At 45.7% G+C, this 19981-nt stretch overlaps 1 protein-coding gene across 4 annotated transcripts in view; it reads left to right on the forward strand.

The window, feature by feature from the left end:
• The window catches only part of LOC142560236 (progranulin-like), a 46750-nt gene that overhangs the window by 5757 nt on the left and 21012 nt on the right, over positions 1-19981 (forward strand). For 3 of the 4 annotated variants that reach the window (XM_075672187.1, XM_075672191.1, XM_075672188.1), the window contains exons 2-6: positions 2568-2622; positions 3366-3620; positions 10323-10592; positions 15950-16213; positions 18052-18315. In XM_075672187.1, the coding sequence (XP_075528302.1) occupies positions 2571-2622; positions 3366-3620; positions 10323-10592; positions 15950-16213; positions 18052-18315 (1105 nt within the window). In that variant the 5' untranslated portion in view covers positions 2568-2570. The remainder of the gene's footprint in view (positions 1-2567; positions 2623-3365; positions 3621-10322; positions 10593-15949; positions 16214-18051; positions 18316-19981) is intronic. The other variant, XM_075672189.1, reaches the window with a different exon arrangement.

The raw sequence follows: 19981 nt of genomic DNA on the forward strand, positions 1-19981 counted from the left end.
TCTGTAAGGTTTTGGACTACGGCCTTAGTTGGGCAAAATCGAATGTCTAGATGTACCACACTAGACGTTCCACTTCGAATCTCCAATGACAAATAAGCTATTAAAAAAAAGGACAAAAATTCCATTAATTTAATGACGCCCTTGAGAACCAGTCTGATGAGTTTCTTCACGTAAAGGAAGTGTATAAAATATTCAAGGGAAACTAAATGAGAATATCAATTCGACCTACGAGATTTGGCTTCTGTAATAACGAATTAGTCCTTCGTAGCGAGAACAATGCCTTTGTAAGCGAGAAAAATGACGAAACAACGGGAAAACCAGAGTGTCGCCACCTGTTGTGGAACATGTTAACTCTTTTGCGACGTTAGCAATGGGTGATTCACAGAGTGCGCCGAAGGAGGTCACGTGGAGATTACGTCAACGCTTCCATTTTGGCGCGGAAGGTTCAACTTGAGGAGCAGCACTGCGACCTTCGGCGGAAATTTTCTGCGCAACAAATTGACATACTGGGAAAACACGGGGAAGGCGGGAGATGGAAATTTAAGGCGATGAGCAAAACGAGAACAAGGTGAAAGAAGGAGCCAATGTTTCGACAAGTGGACTTGCCTTGAAGAAGACAAGTCCACTTGTCGATACGCTGGCTCCTGCTTTCGCCTTGTTCTTGTTTTGCTCATCAAATCGACATATTGGCACACACAAAGCGATGATAGACTTGATCGACTGCGATGATAGATCTAGCTCGGCTTCACATTTTACCTTTAATGTCCGGGAATGTTCAGCTGGATTATTATCAGACATCTGTAGTAGCAGACACGTCAGTCAAACCGACAATGTTGTGTTGGTAAGCCAGAACAGGAGCCGAGAATGAAAGACTCCCGTGAAGTTTCTGCGCTAGCTTCTCGTGATGTCATGATATTAGCACAACGTCGGCTCAACTCTAATTCCTTCGTTCATTTCATTAATTTGTTTGCCTTATGCAGCTAGATATTCGCACAATATGTTCATGGACCCACCAGGTTAAAAAAGAACCTACTGCTTCGTTTGAGATGAACAAAAACTATAACTTTATTTCGATAGCGATGCCCGTTGCCGAGCGAGCTCAGAGGAGTACAGGGTTGTCCGCTGGCTCAAATAAAGAGGCTGAAGTTGGCAGTTTCTTTATATACTGACCTGCCATCCTTAGCAGTTGAGGAATACTGCGGCGGAAGCTAGAAAATATTAAAACTTCTTGATAAATACTAAAAGTTGTTTTATTACGCAAGGTGTCGATGAAATGTGGAAAGTGTGTTCTGTAGAGACAGCAGCGAACAAGTATTCTGCCCTATAGTCGCAGCAAGAATGATCTGCGCCGTAGACAAACGAAAACGTTCATGTTTATTCATGAAGCGTTCACGTAACGGCAGCCGATATTTTGGTTCATATCGTGTCAATAAGTGGATGCGGGGAGGTCCGATTAATCCAGCAGGTCCGTTAAGTGAGGCGGAGAAATCGGTCGGGGATTCTGTACTACTTCTTAAAAAATAAATTTTACCGTAAACTGGACGCAAATAGAAAATCGTAAGTTTATTATTATCGATACAACGCTCGTAAACGAGCTCTAAAAATGGGGAATTTTATGATGAATCGTAAAAGTCGGCAGACATGCATATAGGGTGTCCCAGCTAACGTGACCCAAGCTGGTCAACGAAAACAAAAATATGTATAAAACACGGCGCAATATACTATACTAAGACCTGCGGCGCTTGGTCGTCACCCCTCTGACGACCGAACATGGCAGCTGTTATAATTAAATCTTGCATTCTATTTTTTTTTTCAAATATTTTTTTTTCCTTTCAACAGCTTGGCTAATGTTAGCTGGGACACTTAGTACAATAAGAGGTTTACAAATACACAGGATGGACAGACAGGATGGACACGCAAGTAATAAAATAGGCTTACAAAAAGAAAGGAAGAAATGGGAAGGAAAGTTGCCTAGAAATAGTCGTAATAACTCTTACTTATATGTATATAGATAAAAGCAATCGGCAGCATTAGACATGAACTGCATAATTTTTCACAAAATTACAAATATAAAACTCTAAATTACTGTCCTGCACGCTAAAGAGACGAAAATAGTTTATCGACATAGAGGGGATTACATTGCATTTTAACGAAATTAAAGTATATGCTTAGCGAGTTCTGAAATATTTTTTTTTTCGGAAACAAAGAGCGAACTTATTTCGATATCTGTGAGGTCACTAACGTACCGGCTCTGCGTTTCAGGTGCAAAATTCAAAAACGAGACTGCGTATAATGTTCTTCGCTAATTATCAATTTTTCTGAATGCCTGAATTAATTTTTAACAAAATGAGAAAGATGAGCGAAAAACACAAATACTTTACCAATGCAAATCGTAATAGCATTAGGGGGCAGAGGTTCGTGCAGCTATACGGAGCGCTCCTAAAATTAACTTGATAATGTAAAGAAAAATTAAATGCGACCAGACCGTATGTGTTTAGCTTGAAAGGTAAGCGCATCACTAGGAACACGAAGATGTTTAACACCGAGGCTTTCTTGTTTCTCCACAGACCATGCAACTGAAAAGCTTGATCGTTCTTGGAGCAGCCCTGGTCGTTGCATCAGGTAAGACCAGTCCGAGCAAGCTTTAGGTATGAAGGAGTTAGCATTGTAAATAGGAATGGAGACTTCATGGCTGTCTGACGAACGCGCATTGACAGGTGCGACGTAATGAAATATGAGAGAGAAAGAAACCAAGGCGAGAAAAGACAGGGAGGTCAACCAGACCAGCGTTCTGTTTGCTACCCTACACTCGGTGTAAGGGAAAGGGGAATGTAAAGAGGGAGCGATTGAACACTGAGTGCACGTGGGAGGATGCTCAGGAGCGCTCGGTGCACTCCAAGTACTGCACTAGTGCACGAATCGCTTTCTGTGCCAGTGATGGATGTGGCCACGGTCTGAGCATATTTGAGAACGGACCCAAGTCCAGTCGGTTTTAAGTTGTCCGGATAGAGAGCCTTTGAATGTCGTAGCGAGGTCGGATAAACACAATAGGTGCCTGATGGTTTCCTCGCACCTACACGAGTATCACATCGGCCTACCGGCCTTTCCCATATACGACAGGAGTATAGGCGCACTTAAATGTCACTCCCAAGCGGCACATCAACGTTGCTTTGCCGCGGGAGGTGCTAGACGGTAGTTGTAGCCGTAGCAAGGGGTCCAGGTGACGCAGTCAGCAGTTGTGCGGGGTAATCAAGGAAGCAAAAAAAAAAGGAAAGTCGAGACATTGTCCGATAACCAACTTTGTGTCGGTGCTCCTCGAACGTGCACCAGAGCGCATGAACGTCGGGTCGCTTCGAACGCTGCAGGCGAGCGGCGAGCGAGCTTCGTGCAATGCGAGGACAGCAGCTTGTGCCCCGACGGCGCGACGTGCTGCAAGATCGATGACGAGGCGTGGGGCTGCTGTCCCTACGAGTTCGGCCAGTGCTGCGAGGATGGCCGCCACTGCTGCCCGACGGGCTACAGCTGCGACGGCGCCAACAGCAGCTGCACCCACAAAGTCACTCAACAGCGGCTCTTCAGGACGCTGCTCGCACGAGACGAGCGCGGTGAAGTGTCCAGAGGTGAGACGCCGCGCAACTTGCAAAGCTTTTGCAGCGAAAGCAATTTACTGGCTCGAGACGGTGAGATGGTAGGTCGACGGAAGTGAAAGGCCACACCCGCCATAGTGGATTCCTTCCCGAGTCCGCTACTGGTCAATCGCGTGGCTATATGTCAGCTGCATTCTTTATAGAAAGTGATTAGAGCGTTGAAACAGGCGGGGGGCGATTACAAGGACAGACGCAAGCACTCGTGTCCGTCCGTTTCGTGTGTCTGCGCTGTAGTCGCTTTAACTATGCATTACCAAGCTAGCGTGTTCGTATCTTGCGTTCTATAGCCTCGATTATTAGTATAATATTTCTAATGCCATCCCCTTTAAGTAAGGCTGAAGACGAATAGTCACCTGGGCCTCTGTAAGCTACTTACGTGCTACCACATCACAATCTAACACTGTGCCTATCTGCTTTATCTCGTAAGGTTACCCATGGCTGTCACCATGCCACCCCCATCACTTTGCCACTTTTTCGGCCACCAATTATCTAAACCTCTTTTGTTTATCTCGACCGCTGACCAGCTAAAGCTCCCGTCAGCTTTCAACCTCAGCGCTTCCGGAAGGTGGGGGGTCTCTACGGCTCGTGCTGTATGAAAGTCCTGGCATTCCATTGCACTGCGCTCAGCCGCCTACGGATTCATTCTGCAGCTGACAAATGAGGCCTCACTTTGATACGAATATTCACTCGCGTGTGTTCCTGCACTCAGACAAAAAAGTTCGCGCCTGGAACCGCAAAAGCACTGCCCTTTGTGTTATCGCACAAATGTTTCTTGATTTTGTGCGCACTCTGTTTGTAAGTCTCTACGGATTTTCTTGTTGCCATCAGTTGCACCCAATTTACCGTCTCTGTTTATGTTTTAATGACTCCGGGTCGCCAACTTGTACCTTCAAATTACCCCTCCATCTTCTTGGATATATGTCCACGCTTTTGAGGCACAGAGGAGGCACATATTTAGGTTATAGGCATTCACTGACTACCCGATAAAAGGGTCTATCGCATCAGTTATCTCGGCTTCGACTCTTCTTGGTAACACTAAAAACAATGGTACGGCTACGATATGGAAGCCACCATCTAGCCTCTGCACCTGAAGACCTAGGATCAACAACGCACGCCCCCGAAGCTTAATCCGAGAAGGACCAAGTCGATTATGTGAGACGCGCTCGTAGAGTTCTTTATTGACTCGTGACAACGACCTAGAGGATCTCCTATGGAGCCTCCGCCGAGACTACTATGGGATTTGCACAACAGATCTGAACAAAATTTCAAAGACACTTCAAAGATTTCAAGGGTGCCAATGGCCAAAATTCGAGGAGCTGAAACAAACCTTACTCGTACACATACACTGAAAGATACTGCAATCTCCTTCTTAGCTGCAATTTCTTGCAGATAAGCAGGTTCAGGCGGCTCATCTGAGATGACTTTTCCATCGTAATGGTGTCAGTCGCTTTCTGGTGTCAGCAAATGAAAAAGGCTTGATTCTTTCTCAAATGAAAACTGTTTATTATCTGCAGAGCGTCGGCGTGAAGCGTGTTGCTGCCTTCCTCGGCCGCGTCTCTCGTGCGTCTCCCCGTGCCGTCTCTCCGGCTCGGCTGACCTCTGGCTCTTCTCTCTCGCCTCGCTCGAACCCCCGTGTCTACTCGTGGGTCTCTTCTTACAGTCCCAGGAACTATAGCAGGGAATCGGTGCGATGAGTCTTTCCTCGTGTTTACTCAAGGGTCTCTTGCGGGGAGCAAAGTACCATGCGGGGCGTCTCGTGATCTACGGGATTGCGGCGGTGGAGCACGCTGCCTGACAGGTCGGCGTAAAATGCGTGACGGCTAAGTTATGAGAGTGCGCGCCGCTCACACTGGCATAAATGGTTACCAGTGTCCCGCCTTCAACCAAATTAAGATATTCGTCGCGTTAAAGCCAAATGCCCGAAACTGTCTTTCCGCCACTTCTAAAGCGTAGGGCTCGAAAAATAAGGCAGTTATGGCTGAGGTCTGAAACAACTATCAAAACGAAATGGTGGCACGGCTTGGTCGCTTAATCTGGCTTTGTCTAGCTTCACGATGTCAACGGTAAACATGGCTGTCCTTGGTGGTAGCTGGTGGCTCTGGATATGCCACATCGCAAGCGTTTACCAACACTCCAAAATGAGAATATCTAGGACTGTTTCGCAATAGACAGTGTCCACGCGTCATGGCCTCTATGCGTAGTTTGTTACTTTGAATGTTCAAAATTCGTTTCCAACCCCAGTTTTCAAGGAGCACACTTATCTTCGGGCCGCTTCTAAGGGCCCTGGAATCAGTTTTTTTTTTTTTTTCAGGAGTAAGGGTTTTCAAAGATTTTAAGGAGGTGTACTATTGTTGGCAATGAACGCGTTCTTAAATCAAATAAATGTTAGAACGACGGCAGCGATTGCCCTGGTGCGCGGGCATAGTTTGGAGGAAGTGGAGGAGCAGGAGGGCTTTAGATCGAACCACAGTGTCGGTTTATAGCCGCGCTGAATCACGTTTTCACGCTATCGTTATGCCCGCCAACGAGGTTCCCGCAGGGAGAAGAACAATGGCCTGTTTCGCGGCGGCTTCGCCACCGGATCTACCTTTTTCGCGTGCGTAGCCGAGCCACCGTCGGCGTCGCGAAACCCGAGAGCTTCGAATCTCACAGCATCGCGAGCAGGGGCCGCGCCGACACGTCTCCGCAGGTGAGGCGCCATCAATGCATCCCGACACCGCGGCTTACACGTCGGCGATGTGCTGCAGGTGGCTCGGTCACGTGAGCGCAGGTCGTTGAGCGAGCGAACTCGCTCGTTCTCACGCTACCGTAGAAGGTGTGCAGTGGTTCGGAGAGACACGAAAGAAGAACGCTAACCTATATCTATTGCCTGTAGTCAAGATTACGTGGCGTATGTACCGAATCTGATCTCCTAAATCCGGACAGGACGCTGATAAGCGGGAGGAATCCCGATGTTCATGTCCCGAGTAGTCATCCAACCAAAGAATCTCGGCGTGCCACCCTCTCTTACTCGGAAAACAATGCTCCGCACGAGCAGTTCCTAGTGAGTGTGAACACGCTCAAGAAATTTACGCGACTGCGTTCAATCATTCAGGCGCAGACAGACAGACAGACAATGAACTTTTATTCAGGTCCTGAGGGACTAGCCGGTGCACAAGCAGTTTTATAGACTGACCCAAGATGATTCAATTAACTATTCAGAGCTTGCATAGTGCGAAAACGTGCGGCTGTAAATTAAGGCATGCCTTTGTGCTGACGCCCGTTTCAGCTCTTAACCTCGCTTAAGCGCGACGTATAATTCTTGGTACGACCAATTTCATGCCTAAAATCTCCGATTTAAGTGCTGGTATCCTAACGTACAGTCTATACTAGCGTTTTTCGTATGCTGGAGCAAGTTCTCAGATGCGGACAGTTCAGCATATCTTTTACTAATTGATTACCTACCGCAGTAATTATTTTACTCAACTATAATTTCACCGTTTCCTTCGTACAAACGTAGACTCATCATGGCAAGAAATAAATGTAAACATATATGTGACACAAAATTTTCTAACAGCCATTTTTTTTTCTCTTTTGCGTTGTATGCAAGTCTTAGACCTCTACACCCTAAACGAAACAGTGAGAATCTTCAGGATGCAGTAAATAATGTAATATAACAGCTTTCCTACAGCCAGTTTTGGTTTTGTTTCCCATGACGCTACTGCATGTGTCGTGACGTCAGGACACAGCATGTATGTCGTCACGTGGGAGAAAGACATTGCGACGTTTCTACACTAGCTCCGACTCTTTCGGTCGCCTCGTATGCTGCTACTCGTTGTGAAGGCCGATGTAGCAGAATGAAGCAAGACGAAGCGAGTCGCAGCAAGTGTCAAAATGTGGCACTGTCCTGCTCCCACATGACCAAATACGCACTGCCTCCTGACGCGAGGAGGAAAGCGGAGAGGAGGGTGCAGCGGAACCAATGTGAGGCGGAAAGCGGAGGAGGGTATGGCGAAAGCGCGAGAAGACGGAATGACGGAAGCCACGTATAGGTTTGTTCGATTCAGAGAAAGGTGCACGGCACCTCAAACGAAAAAGTGCAGGGGGTGCTGGGCTGCACACACTCGCTGCAAGGTTCAAGGGTGCAGTGCACCGCGGCGGCACCTTGCCTTGCACCCCGTTCAATCGAGCACTGGAGTGCAGGGTGCACCGCTGCACCTCGGGGAATCGAAGGTCTGGGTGCAGTACACCGTGAATAGGTGCAGAAGGTGCAGAGAAACTTGGCTGAATCGAATAGACCTCATATCTCATCTGCGGAGGCGCTCACTCTCCGCGGCGCAACCACGCCCACGCAGGGGTGCGTTCCACAGCCACTAACAACAACAACAAAAGAACGCAGACTGAGTAAACCCCAAAGAGAGGAAAAAACATGCCTCTAGAAATATACAACACATGGCGGAACCACCTTGGAACTCACCAATTTCCCGTTGCTGCACACATCCGAGAGGAGAAAGTAGAAAACGTACGGGTACGTCAGAGACATGGCAGGAATGAGACGCGGAAACGTAGCGGTACGTCAGTGGCACTGAAAGGGTTCAGCTATTTAGTGACAGCCTTTATTTATTGGTTATTCTATATGTTCCTTTGTCTTCTTTTTTCTCCTTTCTTAGGCATTTCAAAGTTTTTGTCGCATAGTATATATAACATTTGTACTTTGCGTATTGTAAGCATATATTTATTTCTAATTATCTGTTACATTAACCCCGTGTTCTTTGACATGTGTCATTCCTATGTTCCATAACGTGTCAAACACTACATATTTATTTATTAATACGCTGTATCGTTTTCATTTGCTTGTTTTGAACTTCAATTATTGTAAGCAACCTTTTGTAATTGTTTTTTTCATTAACTTCGCGTTTTCTGATGTCTGTCGCTGCTATGTTGCCAAAATGTATTAATTCATGCAATGTTAAATTACTAATAGGAGGTCCCCCTGACAGTTCTTGTAACTCCGGGACCTCCTTCTGTACTAATGATGAATCACGAAATAAATATTTCTTGCCATGCTAGTCCAATTTATATGCGGCAAAAAAATTCAACATTTGCCCTAGCTTGTTCTATTAGGAAATTAGGAAAATGCTTCAAAGCATTCAATGAATTACCAGCTTCGTTATTTGTGAACCTGGATCTCATGACTCCTGACCTCACATAATTACCAGCCTGCAGACACACATTGAGAACCTGCTCGATAATTGTTTCGTAGCGACAACCTTGCAGATTTTATTTAAACACCGACGCTGGTGCAGCTATACCATCTGGCCCAGCTAATGTCAGCCCAGCTGTAAAACCGCAGAAGTTTGACGACCTTACCAGGTTCGTATCATCTAGTGTACTGTATTTCCAACAGCAGATCGTGTTTTTTTTTACCTAACATATGAAGCGAACAAAAAATGAAGCCAGGGAAACAGGAGAAATAATTTGTAGTTATAATTGAACTGTAGGAACGATAAGATAGAGGAAAATGAAGGCGTACGAAAAAGCAACTTGCCATCAGTGGAATTCAAACCCACAAGGTTAGCATACACATGCGTTGCACTACCAACTGTACTACAGTGGCGGCTACCTCCACGTCCACATTCTGGGGCATTTATGTAGCGTGCCACATCTAACCCTGGGAGCATTTTCCAGTGTCACTCGTAGCCATGGGTGTGGATGTGGAACATCCTCTTGACCGATGGCATCACACAGCATATGAACATCTTATGAGCAGGAAGCTGACCAATCATTAAACTCTCTTATGCTATGATATTTAAGACATCAAACCTGGCGGAGTCGAGACCCTAGTTGTAATTGACGTGTTCAAATGATAATCCATTGTCAGTTAATCATTGGTAAGTTCATTATGAGCTCCTTAAAGTATGTCAATGGCGAACAGCTAGCTATATATATAAGCCTAGCACTGAGTCTCAAACGTTACTAGATCCACTGCCGACGCGCTGCTGTGTGTTCAAATATTTGTGAATGGAGTGAAAAATGGTGTATACCTTAAGCGAAAACACCGGTTTGCAGGCACTACAATGTACGGTTGACATTCCGTCGAAACACACAGTAGAGGAATGCAAGTTCGATTCTGTTATATGGACACTGGGCCAATAATGTGATCTTGGCGCTGGTGTTGGGTTTCCAAAGAATGATCATGCATGCTCACAACTCTTTTCTTTCAATGCACATAAGACCAGCGGTTCATAGTGTGTATGGGCTGTATGGCAACAAAATTGTCGTTTCTTGATCATACTGGGGGCTAAGTGCCGCACCACTTCCCACAGATGCCTGAATTTGTGCACAGGACTCTCACAATCCGGCCTTCAGGCAGCGTGTGGCCCTCGTGGGCGGTATGTTGTGCAGTCCTGACGTAGTCTTGAAAAACTGCCCCCTTCACTGGTCTCAAGAAATCTATTGTCACTCTGTTTAACACGGCCGGCCACCCGTCAACATTCTTTTGATGTTATTTTCACTCACCGAGCTTTTTTTCCGACTAAGACTGACATTCCTTGTTGCATAAGTGCAATCTATCGATAGATATCAACGTAGTGCTCTTCCATAATGCCCATTGCATTACAGAAGCTGGCAACTTGATTGACTTCATAATGGACATACTTATGCCACTGTCTGTTTCCACTGACACGCTTTGTTCAGAATCGTCGGTAGGAAATGTCCGCTGCCCTGACGGAAACTACTGCCTCGACGGCCAGACCTGTTGCCTCCTCACATCCGGCCATTACGGCTGCTGTCCTTATCAGCACGCCGAGTGCTGCAGCGATCACAGTAGCTGCTGTCCCGAGGGATACCAGTGCAGGGTGTCTACACACCAGTGCATTCATGCGATCACCAACCACACCGTGGCTATGGTCAAGAAGGTGGACCCGATTGTTCCTGCACTCACGAGCGTGGCCAGCCTCCGTAATGGTAAATGATTGTCTATGCTTCATTAATTTTTAGCGCAAAAATTAACCTCTCATAGCCTGATTCTTTTTTGTAGCAAGCAGAACATATGAATTGCACTTATAATTTTAGGGTGATATCGTAACGTTGTGGTCGCGGTAATGGGCATGGTAGTAACTGTGAGTCACCAACCTAACTCTTCATTTCACTCCGTCGTCGTCTTGTTCGCACTGTTTCCATTATTAATGAAGGCTATGGTTCAATTGAGACATGCACCTGGGCTCTTTTTTACAAGGCAAGCAAAACAAAAGAAAACAAAACAAAAAATTATTGTGGGTTCCAGAAACCATGAGGCATGTCGCAGTGGGGACCTCCGGATTAACTTTAAGTGCCTTATGAAAAAAATACTCCTAGTTCGTTGAGCAGTATTTTTAATTTTTTGCTTGAACAGTGCGCAACATTCTTATTTCACAGCTGGTAAATATTGGGCACCTCTTACTGTGTGCGCCTAAATCTAAGTACACGAGCACTTTCTGCAATCCAACCCAATAAAAATCTAGGATCCTACCCAGGATTCTACCCAGCCAGAATCGTACCAGCGACCTCGAGCTCAGCAGCGCAACGCCGTAACCACAGGTCTACCGCGGTGGGTCATGCATGGTTAAGTTTCTAAATCTTGTACATTCAATATTGAGTCATATAAGAAACACTGAGGGCAGGGATACCAACATTAACCTACACGAGGTGAGAAAATATAAAAGAAAGAAAAACCCAAATACATAGATACGAACGCAAGCTACGTGAGCAAGAAGAATGTACCTGAGTCGGAACACAAAACACAGAGCACAAATTTATACTTCAAAAAAAAACAGAATATGTAAATCTAGCACACATTTTTTTTGGAATCTTCGTGAAACGAAGCTTTTGTGAAGTGGTTAATCAAATGCTCCAAATTTGCCCATTTCTTCACTGCGTCATTGACGTAAAAGTAAGGTAGCATGTGTGCATATGCTATCGCTAAACTGTGCTATGCAGTGTGACACAAACGGCGATAATCTCAGAGCTAGTCGGTGTTGGCACGATAGAAATATACGTGAACTATCAAAAAAAAAAGAAAAATGTCATCATCGAGTTCTCACGAAATTCGTTATCTCTTCTCGGTTGACGACGAGTAAGGCATGCATCTCGATCTTGTTACGCGCCTGGCTCCTGGTTACTGCATATGACAAATTTGTACCACCGTGTAGAATGCAGATGTGGATGTTTGACCTAATCGAGAATATTTTTGCGAGTTTGTGCCCCATTTTGCCGAAATGCAGCAGCTGCAGACGTATGTACCGGAGAGAGTTTCCGTAATGGAAATTTTGTTAAAGAAGAAAGAAAAGAAATATGGCCTGATCATTAGAGCTTTGGGCTGCTGCGCTGGGGGACTGAGATTCGATCACCCCATTGGGCATGTAATCCATATGTGTGAGTGTGTGTGTGTGTGTGTGTGTGTGTGTGTGTGTGAGAAAGAGAGAGAGAGCTACTTAGCAGGACATCACCTTCAATTTCCAAACATTGTTTTCATTAAATTGAAAACTGCCTTATATACCTATACAATATATAAAAAGTGGTCGATTAAAGCCGGCTTATTGCAGAGCCTCTGTTATTAGACACAATGAATTAACCACTGTGTGTGCTAAGCGACCACTGTGTGAGCTACCTCCGAGAGGTATCACGCAGAAGCGCTCCTTAAACTAACACTAAAAGGAAAAAGGATTTCTCCTGTACCAATAAATTACGCTTATACAATATCGAAAACACCACTCTTACCATGATAAGACGCTTGGTAAGCCAGAAAGAAGTGCAATGGCAAAAAGACACGTGGCAAAACGCAGTGAAGTTTCCGTACCAGCCTGCCATGACATCATGGATTTTGACAGCATCTCCTAGGGCCCAGTTGACTCTATAGCAGTAAAGGCAGACCACCACATTGTGTTCTAAAGGAGCCAAAGATTGAACATGGCGAGTTTCGGGAACCTTTGCTGAGCCAACATGACCCAAAAACAACAACAAAAAAAAGATTACTTTGACATCTGTGACGTCATAGCAGCGTCTTGGCGTTCAGGATTCAGCGAAAAATTCAATAACTGAAATTTTGATCTACATTTTCTCTACTAATAATAAAGCCTTTATTTTGAAATGAATTACAACAGTGTTTTGAAATAACATGTTATCCATTTAACCTGATTTAGTTGGTGTTTTGTTTTAGTGTCTGTTAAGTTCTTCATTCCTTTAATTGTATACAATCATTGTTATCATATACTAATCGTCTTACGCAAGCTGAGCCTAGGAGCTGCCAAACGAAAGTGCTGGTTTGGCCTCTGTCTTACAATATACACACACGTAATACATCTATACACACATACGCGCGATACATACCAGGTGTTTTTCTTTAAGACCATGCCACATTTTTTTTAATATCGGCAGTTGCAGGTAGTATGCGTATTACACTATTGACTACCCACTCACAGTGACCCAAGCTAGCGGGAAAACTGTTAGAGAAAGAAAGAGAGAGAGGAAGTCTGTCCCTGGAAAGTGCATGAAGTACCTTAAGAATGCTCATTTGATTAAGGCAAACACCCCGTATATGCATAGATACACACACATACATTGGCATAAACAAGCTGTTTGTACTTCGAATAGATCTTCTAGTGAACAGCATCTGCTGCCCTGATGGAAACTACTACCAAGATAGCCAGACCTGCTGACTCCTCACATCCGGCCATTACAGCTGCTGACCTCATCAGAATGCTGTGTGCTGCAGCGACTACAGCAGCTGCTGTCCTGAGGGATACCGCTGTCGGGTATCAATGCATCGGTGTGTTCACGTGAAAAGAAACCACACCGTAGCTATGGTAGCGAAGCTTCTCGTTGTTATGGGCGCTCCGAGACAAGTTGAAGTTGACGTTTCCGGTGAGCGAGCCACTCAAGTCGGTGTGATATATACTCAAGCGTGGCAGCTCGCAATCAACGAATGCACAGTGTGTGCGCATGCCCAGGGCACATGAGGATACAGAATCACAAGCTCCGAACGAGGAAAGCTCTAGGCTTTGTTGGAATAGCATAGAAGTTATTTTGGCGAACTGACAAGGCACATTTACATGCTTTAGACACAGGGATATTAGTAGATTACAGAACTGAGATGTCTATTTTTTGGTGTGAAGGTACATACTTATGTACTAACCTTCACGTTTCAGGTTTCTCGGCGTACTACATTCAGCTATCTTTGTTTAAATTTTGAAGCGCTAAAGCACGATCATGCATCAGAAAGACATTATAATTTAGCTTGCTTTCAACAAAGCAAGAAAGTTCATTCAAGTACGCTCAGCGGTCGCTTAATGAGATCATTTCTACATTTCACAAGTCTTAAAACTGAAAAATTACGGTTCGTTGCAACCTAAAGCTTCCTCTCAGCCGTGGCGTCGTGGTGGAGCATCCTCCTCAGCTACAGGAAGTGGTGGATTCGATCCCCACCGCTGCTGGGCACCCACTGCGCTCAAAATGGGCACGCTTTCTGAGACGCCTGGCTTTCATCAGGAGTGATATGCTTTGGAAAGGAGCCTTTGCACTAAACATCCCATTTAAACCTTTGTGAGCACATGAAACCGTCTGCATCTGTTCAACGTAGTGATTATATTTGAGGAAATAAATTAGGAGGGAGCATTACCTCAATGCACACAGCATTTGCAAGCCAATTTTCCATGAAGCAAATTCCTTTACTTCATCATCATCATCAGCCTGGTTACGCCCACTGCAGGGCAAAGGCCTCTCCTAAATTTCTCCAACAACCCCAGTCATGTACTAATTGTGGCCATGCCATGCCTGCAAACTTCTTAATCTCATCCGCCCACCTAACTTTCTGCCGCCCCCTGCTACGCTTCCCTTCCCTTGGGATCCAGTCCATAGCCCTTAATGACCATCGGTTATCTTCCCTCCTCATTACATGTCCTGCCCATGCCCATTTCTTTTTCTTGATTTCAACTAAGATGTCATTAACTCGCGTTTGTTCCCTCACCCAATCTGCTCTTTTCTTATCCCTTAATGTCACACCCATCATTCTTCTTTCCATAGCTCGTTGCGTCGTCCTCAATTTGAGTAGAACCCTTTTCGTAAGCCTCCAGGTTTCTGCCCCGTAGGTGAGTACTGGTAAGACACAGCTATTATATACTTTTCTCTTGAGGGATAGTGGCAACCTGCTGTTCATGATCTGAGAATGCCTGACAAACGCACCCCAGCCCATTCTTATTCTTCTGATTATTTCCGTCTCATGATCCGGATCCGCCGTCACTACCTGCTCTAAGTAGATGTATTCCCTTACGACTTCCAGTGCCTCGCTGCCTATTGTAAATTGCTGTTCCCTTCCGAGACTTAATGTTAAGCATTACTTTACTTATTCCATCGAAAAATCGGCCTAACACGTTACCTCTGAATGTGTAGGAGGAGGAGGAAACACTTTATTTGCTCTAATTGGTTAGAAATTAGCGGTGGCAGATGTGGTCGGCCGTCTTCACGGTCTTCTTCCACATCTGCGCAGAGTCGACGCCCTTATTCCAGGGCACCACTGAGGGTGGCTACTCGGTGAGCGTGCCTTACTAGTCCACACTGGACTTCCGGGTCGCTGCTGGAGAGCACCCTCTCCTACTGCTCCGCACTAGGGTCTTTTATTTGAAGGAATTGTTGATTGTGAATGCATCTCCATGTAATGTGATATAAGGTGGGCTTGGCGCCGCACCAGGGGCAAATGTCTCTATACTGGGTGGGAAAGACCTTGCTTAGTGTGTTTAGATTTGGGTATGTTCCTGTTTGCAGCCTCCCCCAAAAGGTTGCTTCATGCTGATTTAGGCTGTTGTGGGGTGGAGGGTATTTGATTCGGACGGCCTTATAGTAATTAAGAATGTCTGAGTAGCTTGGGTTGACTGGTATGGGTTCCTCAGGGTCGGTGCTCGTGGCTGCTCGGTTTGTGTGCTCTCGAGCTGCCTTGTCCACCCTTAGGTTCCCTTCTATTCCAGCGTGTCCCAGTACCCAGAAAATTGTATGCCTGATGGCGAGGCAAGTTTGGTTCCCAGTAGTTTTTAATTGATGTGGCACTTGTTCAGCAGCTCTGCCTGCAGAGCACGCAAAGCGTGGACACACCAGAAACACTACAACCTACCGTGCGCTCTCACATGACGATTGCGTGTTGGGACCAATTCATTTGGCTTCAATCGTCTTGTGCAACGCCCCCTCCCAGTCTCTTCCATCGTCCGCAGTCCCAGAGATGGCCCCAGATATAAGCAACACCCTTTCAAGCCAAGACTAGAACTACTCGCAAACTTGCACTTCTCCGTTTTCTGCAGAACTGTCCGTACAGAACATCCGTTGTCCCGATGGAAACTACTGCAACGACGGCCAGACGTGCTGCCTCCTGACAAGCGGCCAGTATGGCTGCTGTCCGTACGCGCACGCACAGTGCTGCAGCGATCACGCAAGTTGCTGTCCTGAAGGATACATCTGCAAGGTATCCACGCGTCAGTGTCTGCACGCGGCCAGCAACCACACAATGCCCATGGTCCAGAAGGTCCAGCCTGTACTGCTTTCTTCGGCGACTCCTGAGGTTACCGGTAAGACGTCACTTTGGTTACAGTTGCGCGTAATTTTCGCTATGCACTTTGTCCATTATTATATGGTATAGGAGAAGCTGAACTGTCGCTTTGCCGTGCTGTCAAGAGGCCAGCTTCACTGCCAAGATAAACACTCTCTGCCTTTACGTCAACTATATAGCATCAACAAGCTTCACAAGTCACAAGTTCCCAAGTCACCATAATCATTGAGAAGGAAGCTAGAGCCATTAATGCATGCTCCCTTGATTGTCTGACTAGTGGAGCTCCCTCGAGAAGGAGGCTGCATGGTCTTCAGTTTGAAACTTAAGCTGCTCTCGTGCTGTGCAACGGTTGGATCCAACTGCGCGTCATGCCACCGCGTCTCCAGCCATTGCGCGATCGTTACCGTTAGTTAGAGCTCATTCCCTCCATGAGGCTTTAATGTCTGTAGTGTTGATTGCATCTGGCCAACAGTGCATCGGATGCTGCTAAACCAATGGGGCAGCTGGGTGCAGGCACCCCAACCCCCTTTTCCCACCTAGATGCATCAGTATTTAATACATCTTACAGATAGACGACCTATCTGCAGCATGTGTTAATACATAATCACTGTGTGCACTCCATGCTACCTGGATGTGCACTCAAGGGAGTACACAGCCAGGTAAAATAGATTGCACACCCAGGTAACATCCTGTCGTGAACACAAAGAAAACATGCTACAGGTAAGATTAAGGTTGTTTCTCCAAGTCGTTCAAAAGGATGAGTAAGGATGCAACAAGCACAAATTATGTTTCCCGAAATTCACATAGGGGACAAGGAAACATAAAGGCCATGAACATTTTCAAAGGGATACTTTGCAGACGCGATTGTAAGCGCCTGAACAACGCACCGCGCTTATTTGTTCGCAATGCCCAAAACTGGCGAGGTGCCCTTTTAAGCTAATTTCTTTCTCGAAGTTAACACACTCAATGAATACTTTGGGTATATCTAATTTCTTTCTGTATTTTGCAATAAAAGAATGGTGCAATATTTCTAGATCTCAGTACTCAATGCTCAGCCCTTGTCGAGCAAGGCTATTGCCGAAAGGAAGGGAGAAGCATTTATAAAAAAAATAAATAAACATAATAAATAAAAGAGAGAGAACAACATTGCCCAACAAAAATGTGTCGAGGCAGGGTTCACACGGTGCCGCCTTCAATAAGGTGCTTAGAGGTCGGCAGAGAGAAATGTGCATGCGTATGAACACATATTTCACCGATACACAATATTCTGTCCGGTGCTCTGTTTTTGAAAATGTTTCCGCAGGCCTCTAGATAGGAAGCAAACACGACCATAATAATATTGTTCGTCATAGAAATGCGTTAATACCTGCATAATGGTTGCGCTGGCCTCTGGGAGAAAAGAAACAACAGAGAAAGAAACAACAGAGAAAGAAACACCAGAGAAAACAAAATCGTGGGTATGGAAATAATCCATGAACCCTTTATAGTATGAAATTTTAAAATGACGAGAAAAATTTGTACAATGTTTTTCACAACCAAAACCCACCCCCCGCCAAAAAATGGGTTTTTAAATGCATTAATACCAGCCTATAATGTTACAAAGAGATAGTATCTGGGTGTATACATAACACTTTTTTTTATTTCACAATGTAATGGCAATTGCCATATATGCGTAGCAGTCGCCACTATGTGTTACCGGCACTGAATACACAGTTCACCGAAATTATTAACGAAGCAAGAATAAATAAGGCACAAAGTTTACCTGAGCATCTGCATTTGATGGGAAGTAGTTACTGCCAAAGCAATATTTATGTGGTAAGGTTCCATATGTGCCAGTACGAGATTCCCACTGCGCAGGTGAGCTGATTCGATGCCCCGATGGAGCCTACTGCCAGGACACCCAGACGTGCTGCCTTCAAAAGTCGGGGCGATACGGCTGCTGTCCGTACGTTCACGCGCAGTGCTGCAGTGATCACGCCAGTTGCTGCCCCGAGGGTTTCCGCTGCAAGGTCTCTACTCGGCAATGCATCCACGCCACAAGCAACCACACAGTAGCGATGCTCGAGAAAGTCAACAGCATCGTTCCCGAGCCCGTTGAATTGCCACCACAGAAGTCTGACGGTAAGCCATGAAGTTTTAGGTTCTGGGCCTTTTGTTTTCTTAAAGATCGCGAGCAAAAAAAGATTGATGCCCCCCCCCCTTTTTTTTTTGCTGTTGCTTTTAAGTGCATAAATGTGGCTCCCTTTCTTACAGCGAAGTTGTTAAGGGCTACTTCCCCAGGCTCGTGTGCTTGTGTTAACACAAAACTATCATCATCACAATTTTGTTAATGTAATAATTCGTTTTCCACCGACCCTTCAAACCAGGTAATAAAGTAAAAATGAAAAACGTGAAGCTTAGCGTCTCAAAACTGCATGGCGAGTACTGAGACACTTCATAATAAGGAAGTTCCAGATTAATTTTGCCCACACAGGCTTCACCTAAAACGTGTGCACCCAAAGCGCAGCATACTTCTGGTGACGGTGTTGTGCGAGCTGTTGCATTTGTCTCATTTCGCACAGTGCACGATTTTGCGTGCTCTGCATGAGACTACCGTATTAGCGGTATAAGTCAGTGTCACATTCACATGCACTAAAGCAGACGCAACCAGATTAAAGAGCACGATCACGCATTGAAACCCGGTAGCAAATGGCAGATAGTTTAATTTTCTGCATGCACAACTGCACGACTTGGAAGTATGTCCCCCCTTGTTGTGGAGTGGTGTAAAGTAAAACAAAGACTTGCAGAGATTCGGTTAGTACGGTTGATTATGTGTCTAAACATTAAGTAGACTACAAAAGCAACAGATCAAACAAATAACTGATGTTGCCTCGAATATTTCTCGAAGTCACGTGTCACCGTAAGTGACGTCACAGCACTGCCATTCGCATAGGTGCACTTGTACGACAGATGGCGCCTTTCCGGCTGGGAGCGCGGCGCCCGCAAGAACGGTGCATTGCGCTTATAACTTGAAATGGCAGCTATTTATCACCGCGCAAAGCGGTGTAATACTTTGGAGACACGATCATTAGCGCGCATTGTATGCGCTGCGGTTGTCAGCTCAAAATGTCCAGGCCTGGTGAGAGGCCCTTCACATGTGCTACACTTCACCGCCTGTGTGCCATAATCAGCAGCGTGGCTATGACGCAACAACAGAGGAAAGAAGATGTGGTACTCAGTTATTGTAGAAGTACTTCTTGTTGGGCTAGTTAGCTAGTATCACCTAAAGAGTCGAGTTACCCAATTTTTTTACTCAAGAATAGTTAGGCTGCCATGTAGTGCTAAGAGAGACATGACAAAACAGAGAGTATCTGTATGCGTGTATGTCTTATTCGGCGGGTGGAAACGCCACGTTTCTCCTAGCTGGTGTGGTTGTCTTCCAAAAAAACAATATTTCCGAGATGCAATTTTCGACCAGGACGGCTAATACACTGTCCGGATGGGAGGATGTGTTTCAACAACCAGACCTGCTGCGAGCTGTTCGACGAGACATACAACTGTTGTCCCTACCCGCGAGCAACGTGTTGCGAAAATTTCGGCAGCTGCTGCCCTGAGGGGTTCCGCTGCATAATAACCTTGCAGAAATGTGTCAAGATAGCCACTGGTGAAACGATGCCTATGCACTCTCGACACAATCTAAGAGATGCAGCCAAGACAGTGCCCCTGCCGACTTTCACGGCTGGTAAGAATACAAGGTCGTCATGATCGTACTAACCGATGGAACTAACTGCGTCCAAGGTGTTCGTCG

This window comes from Dermacentor variabilis, chromosome 10 (genome assembly GCF_050947875.1).
Source record: "Dermacentor variabilis isolate Ectoservices chromosome 10, ASM5094787v1, whole genome shotgun sequence".
NCBI classification, from domain to species: Eukaryota; Metazoa; Arthropoda; class Arachnida; order Ixodida; family Ixodidae; genus Dermacentor; species Dermacentor variabilis.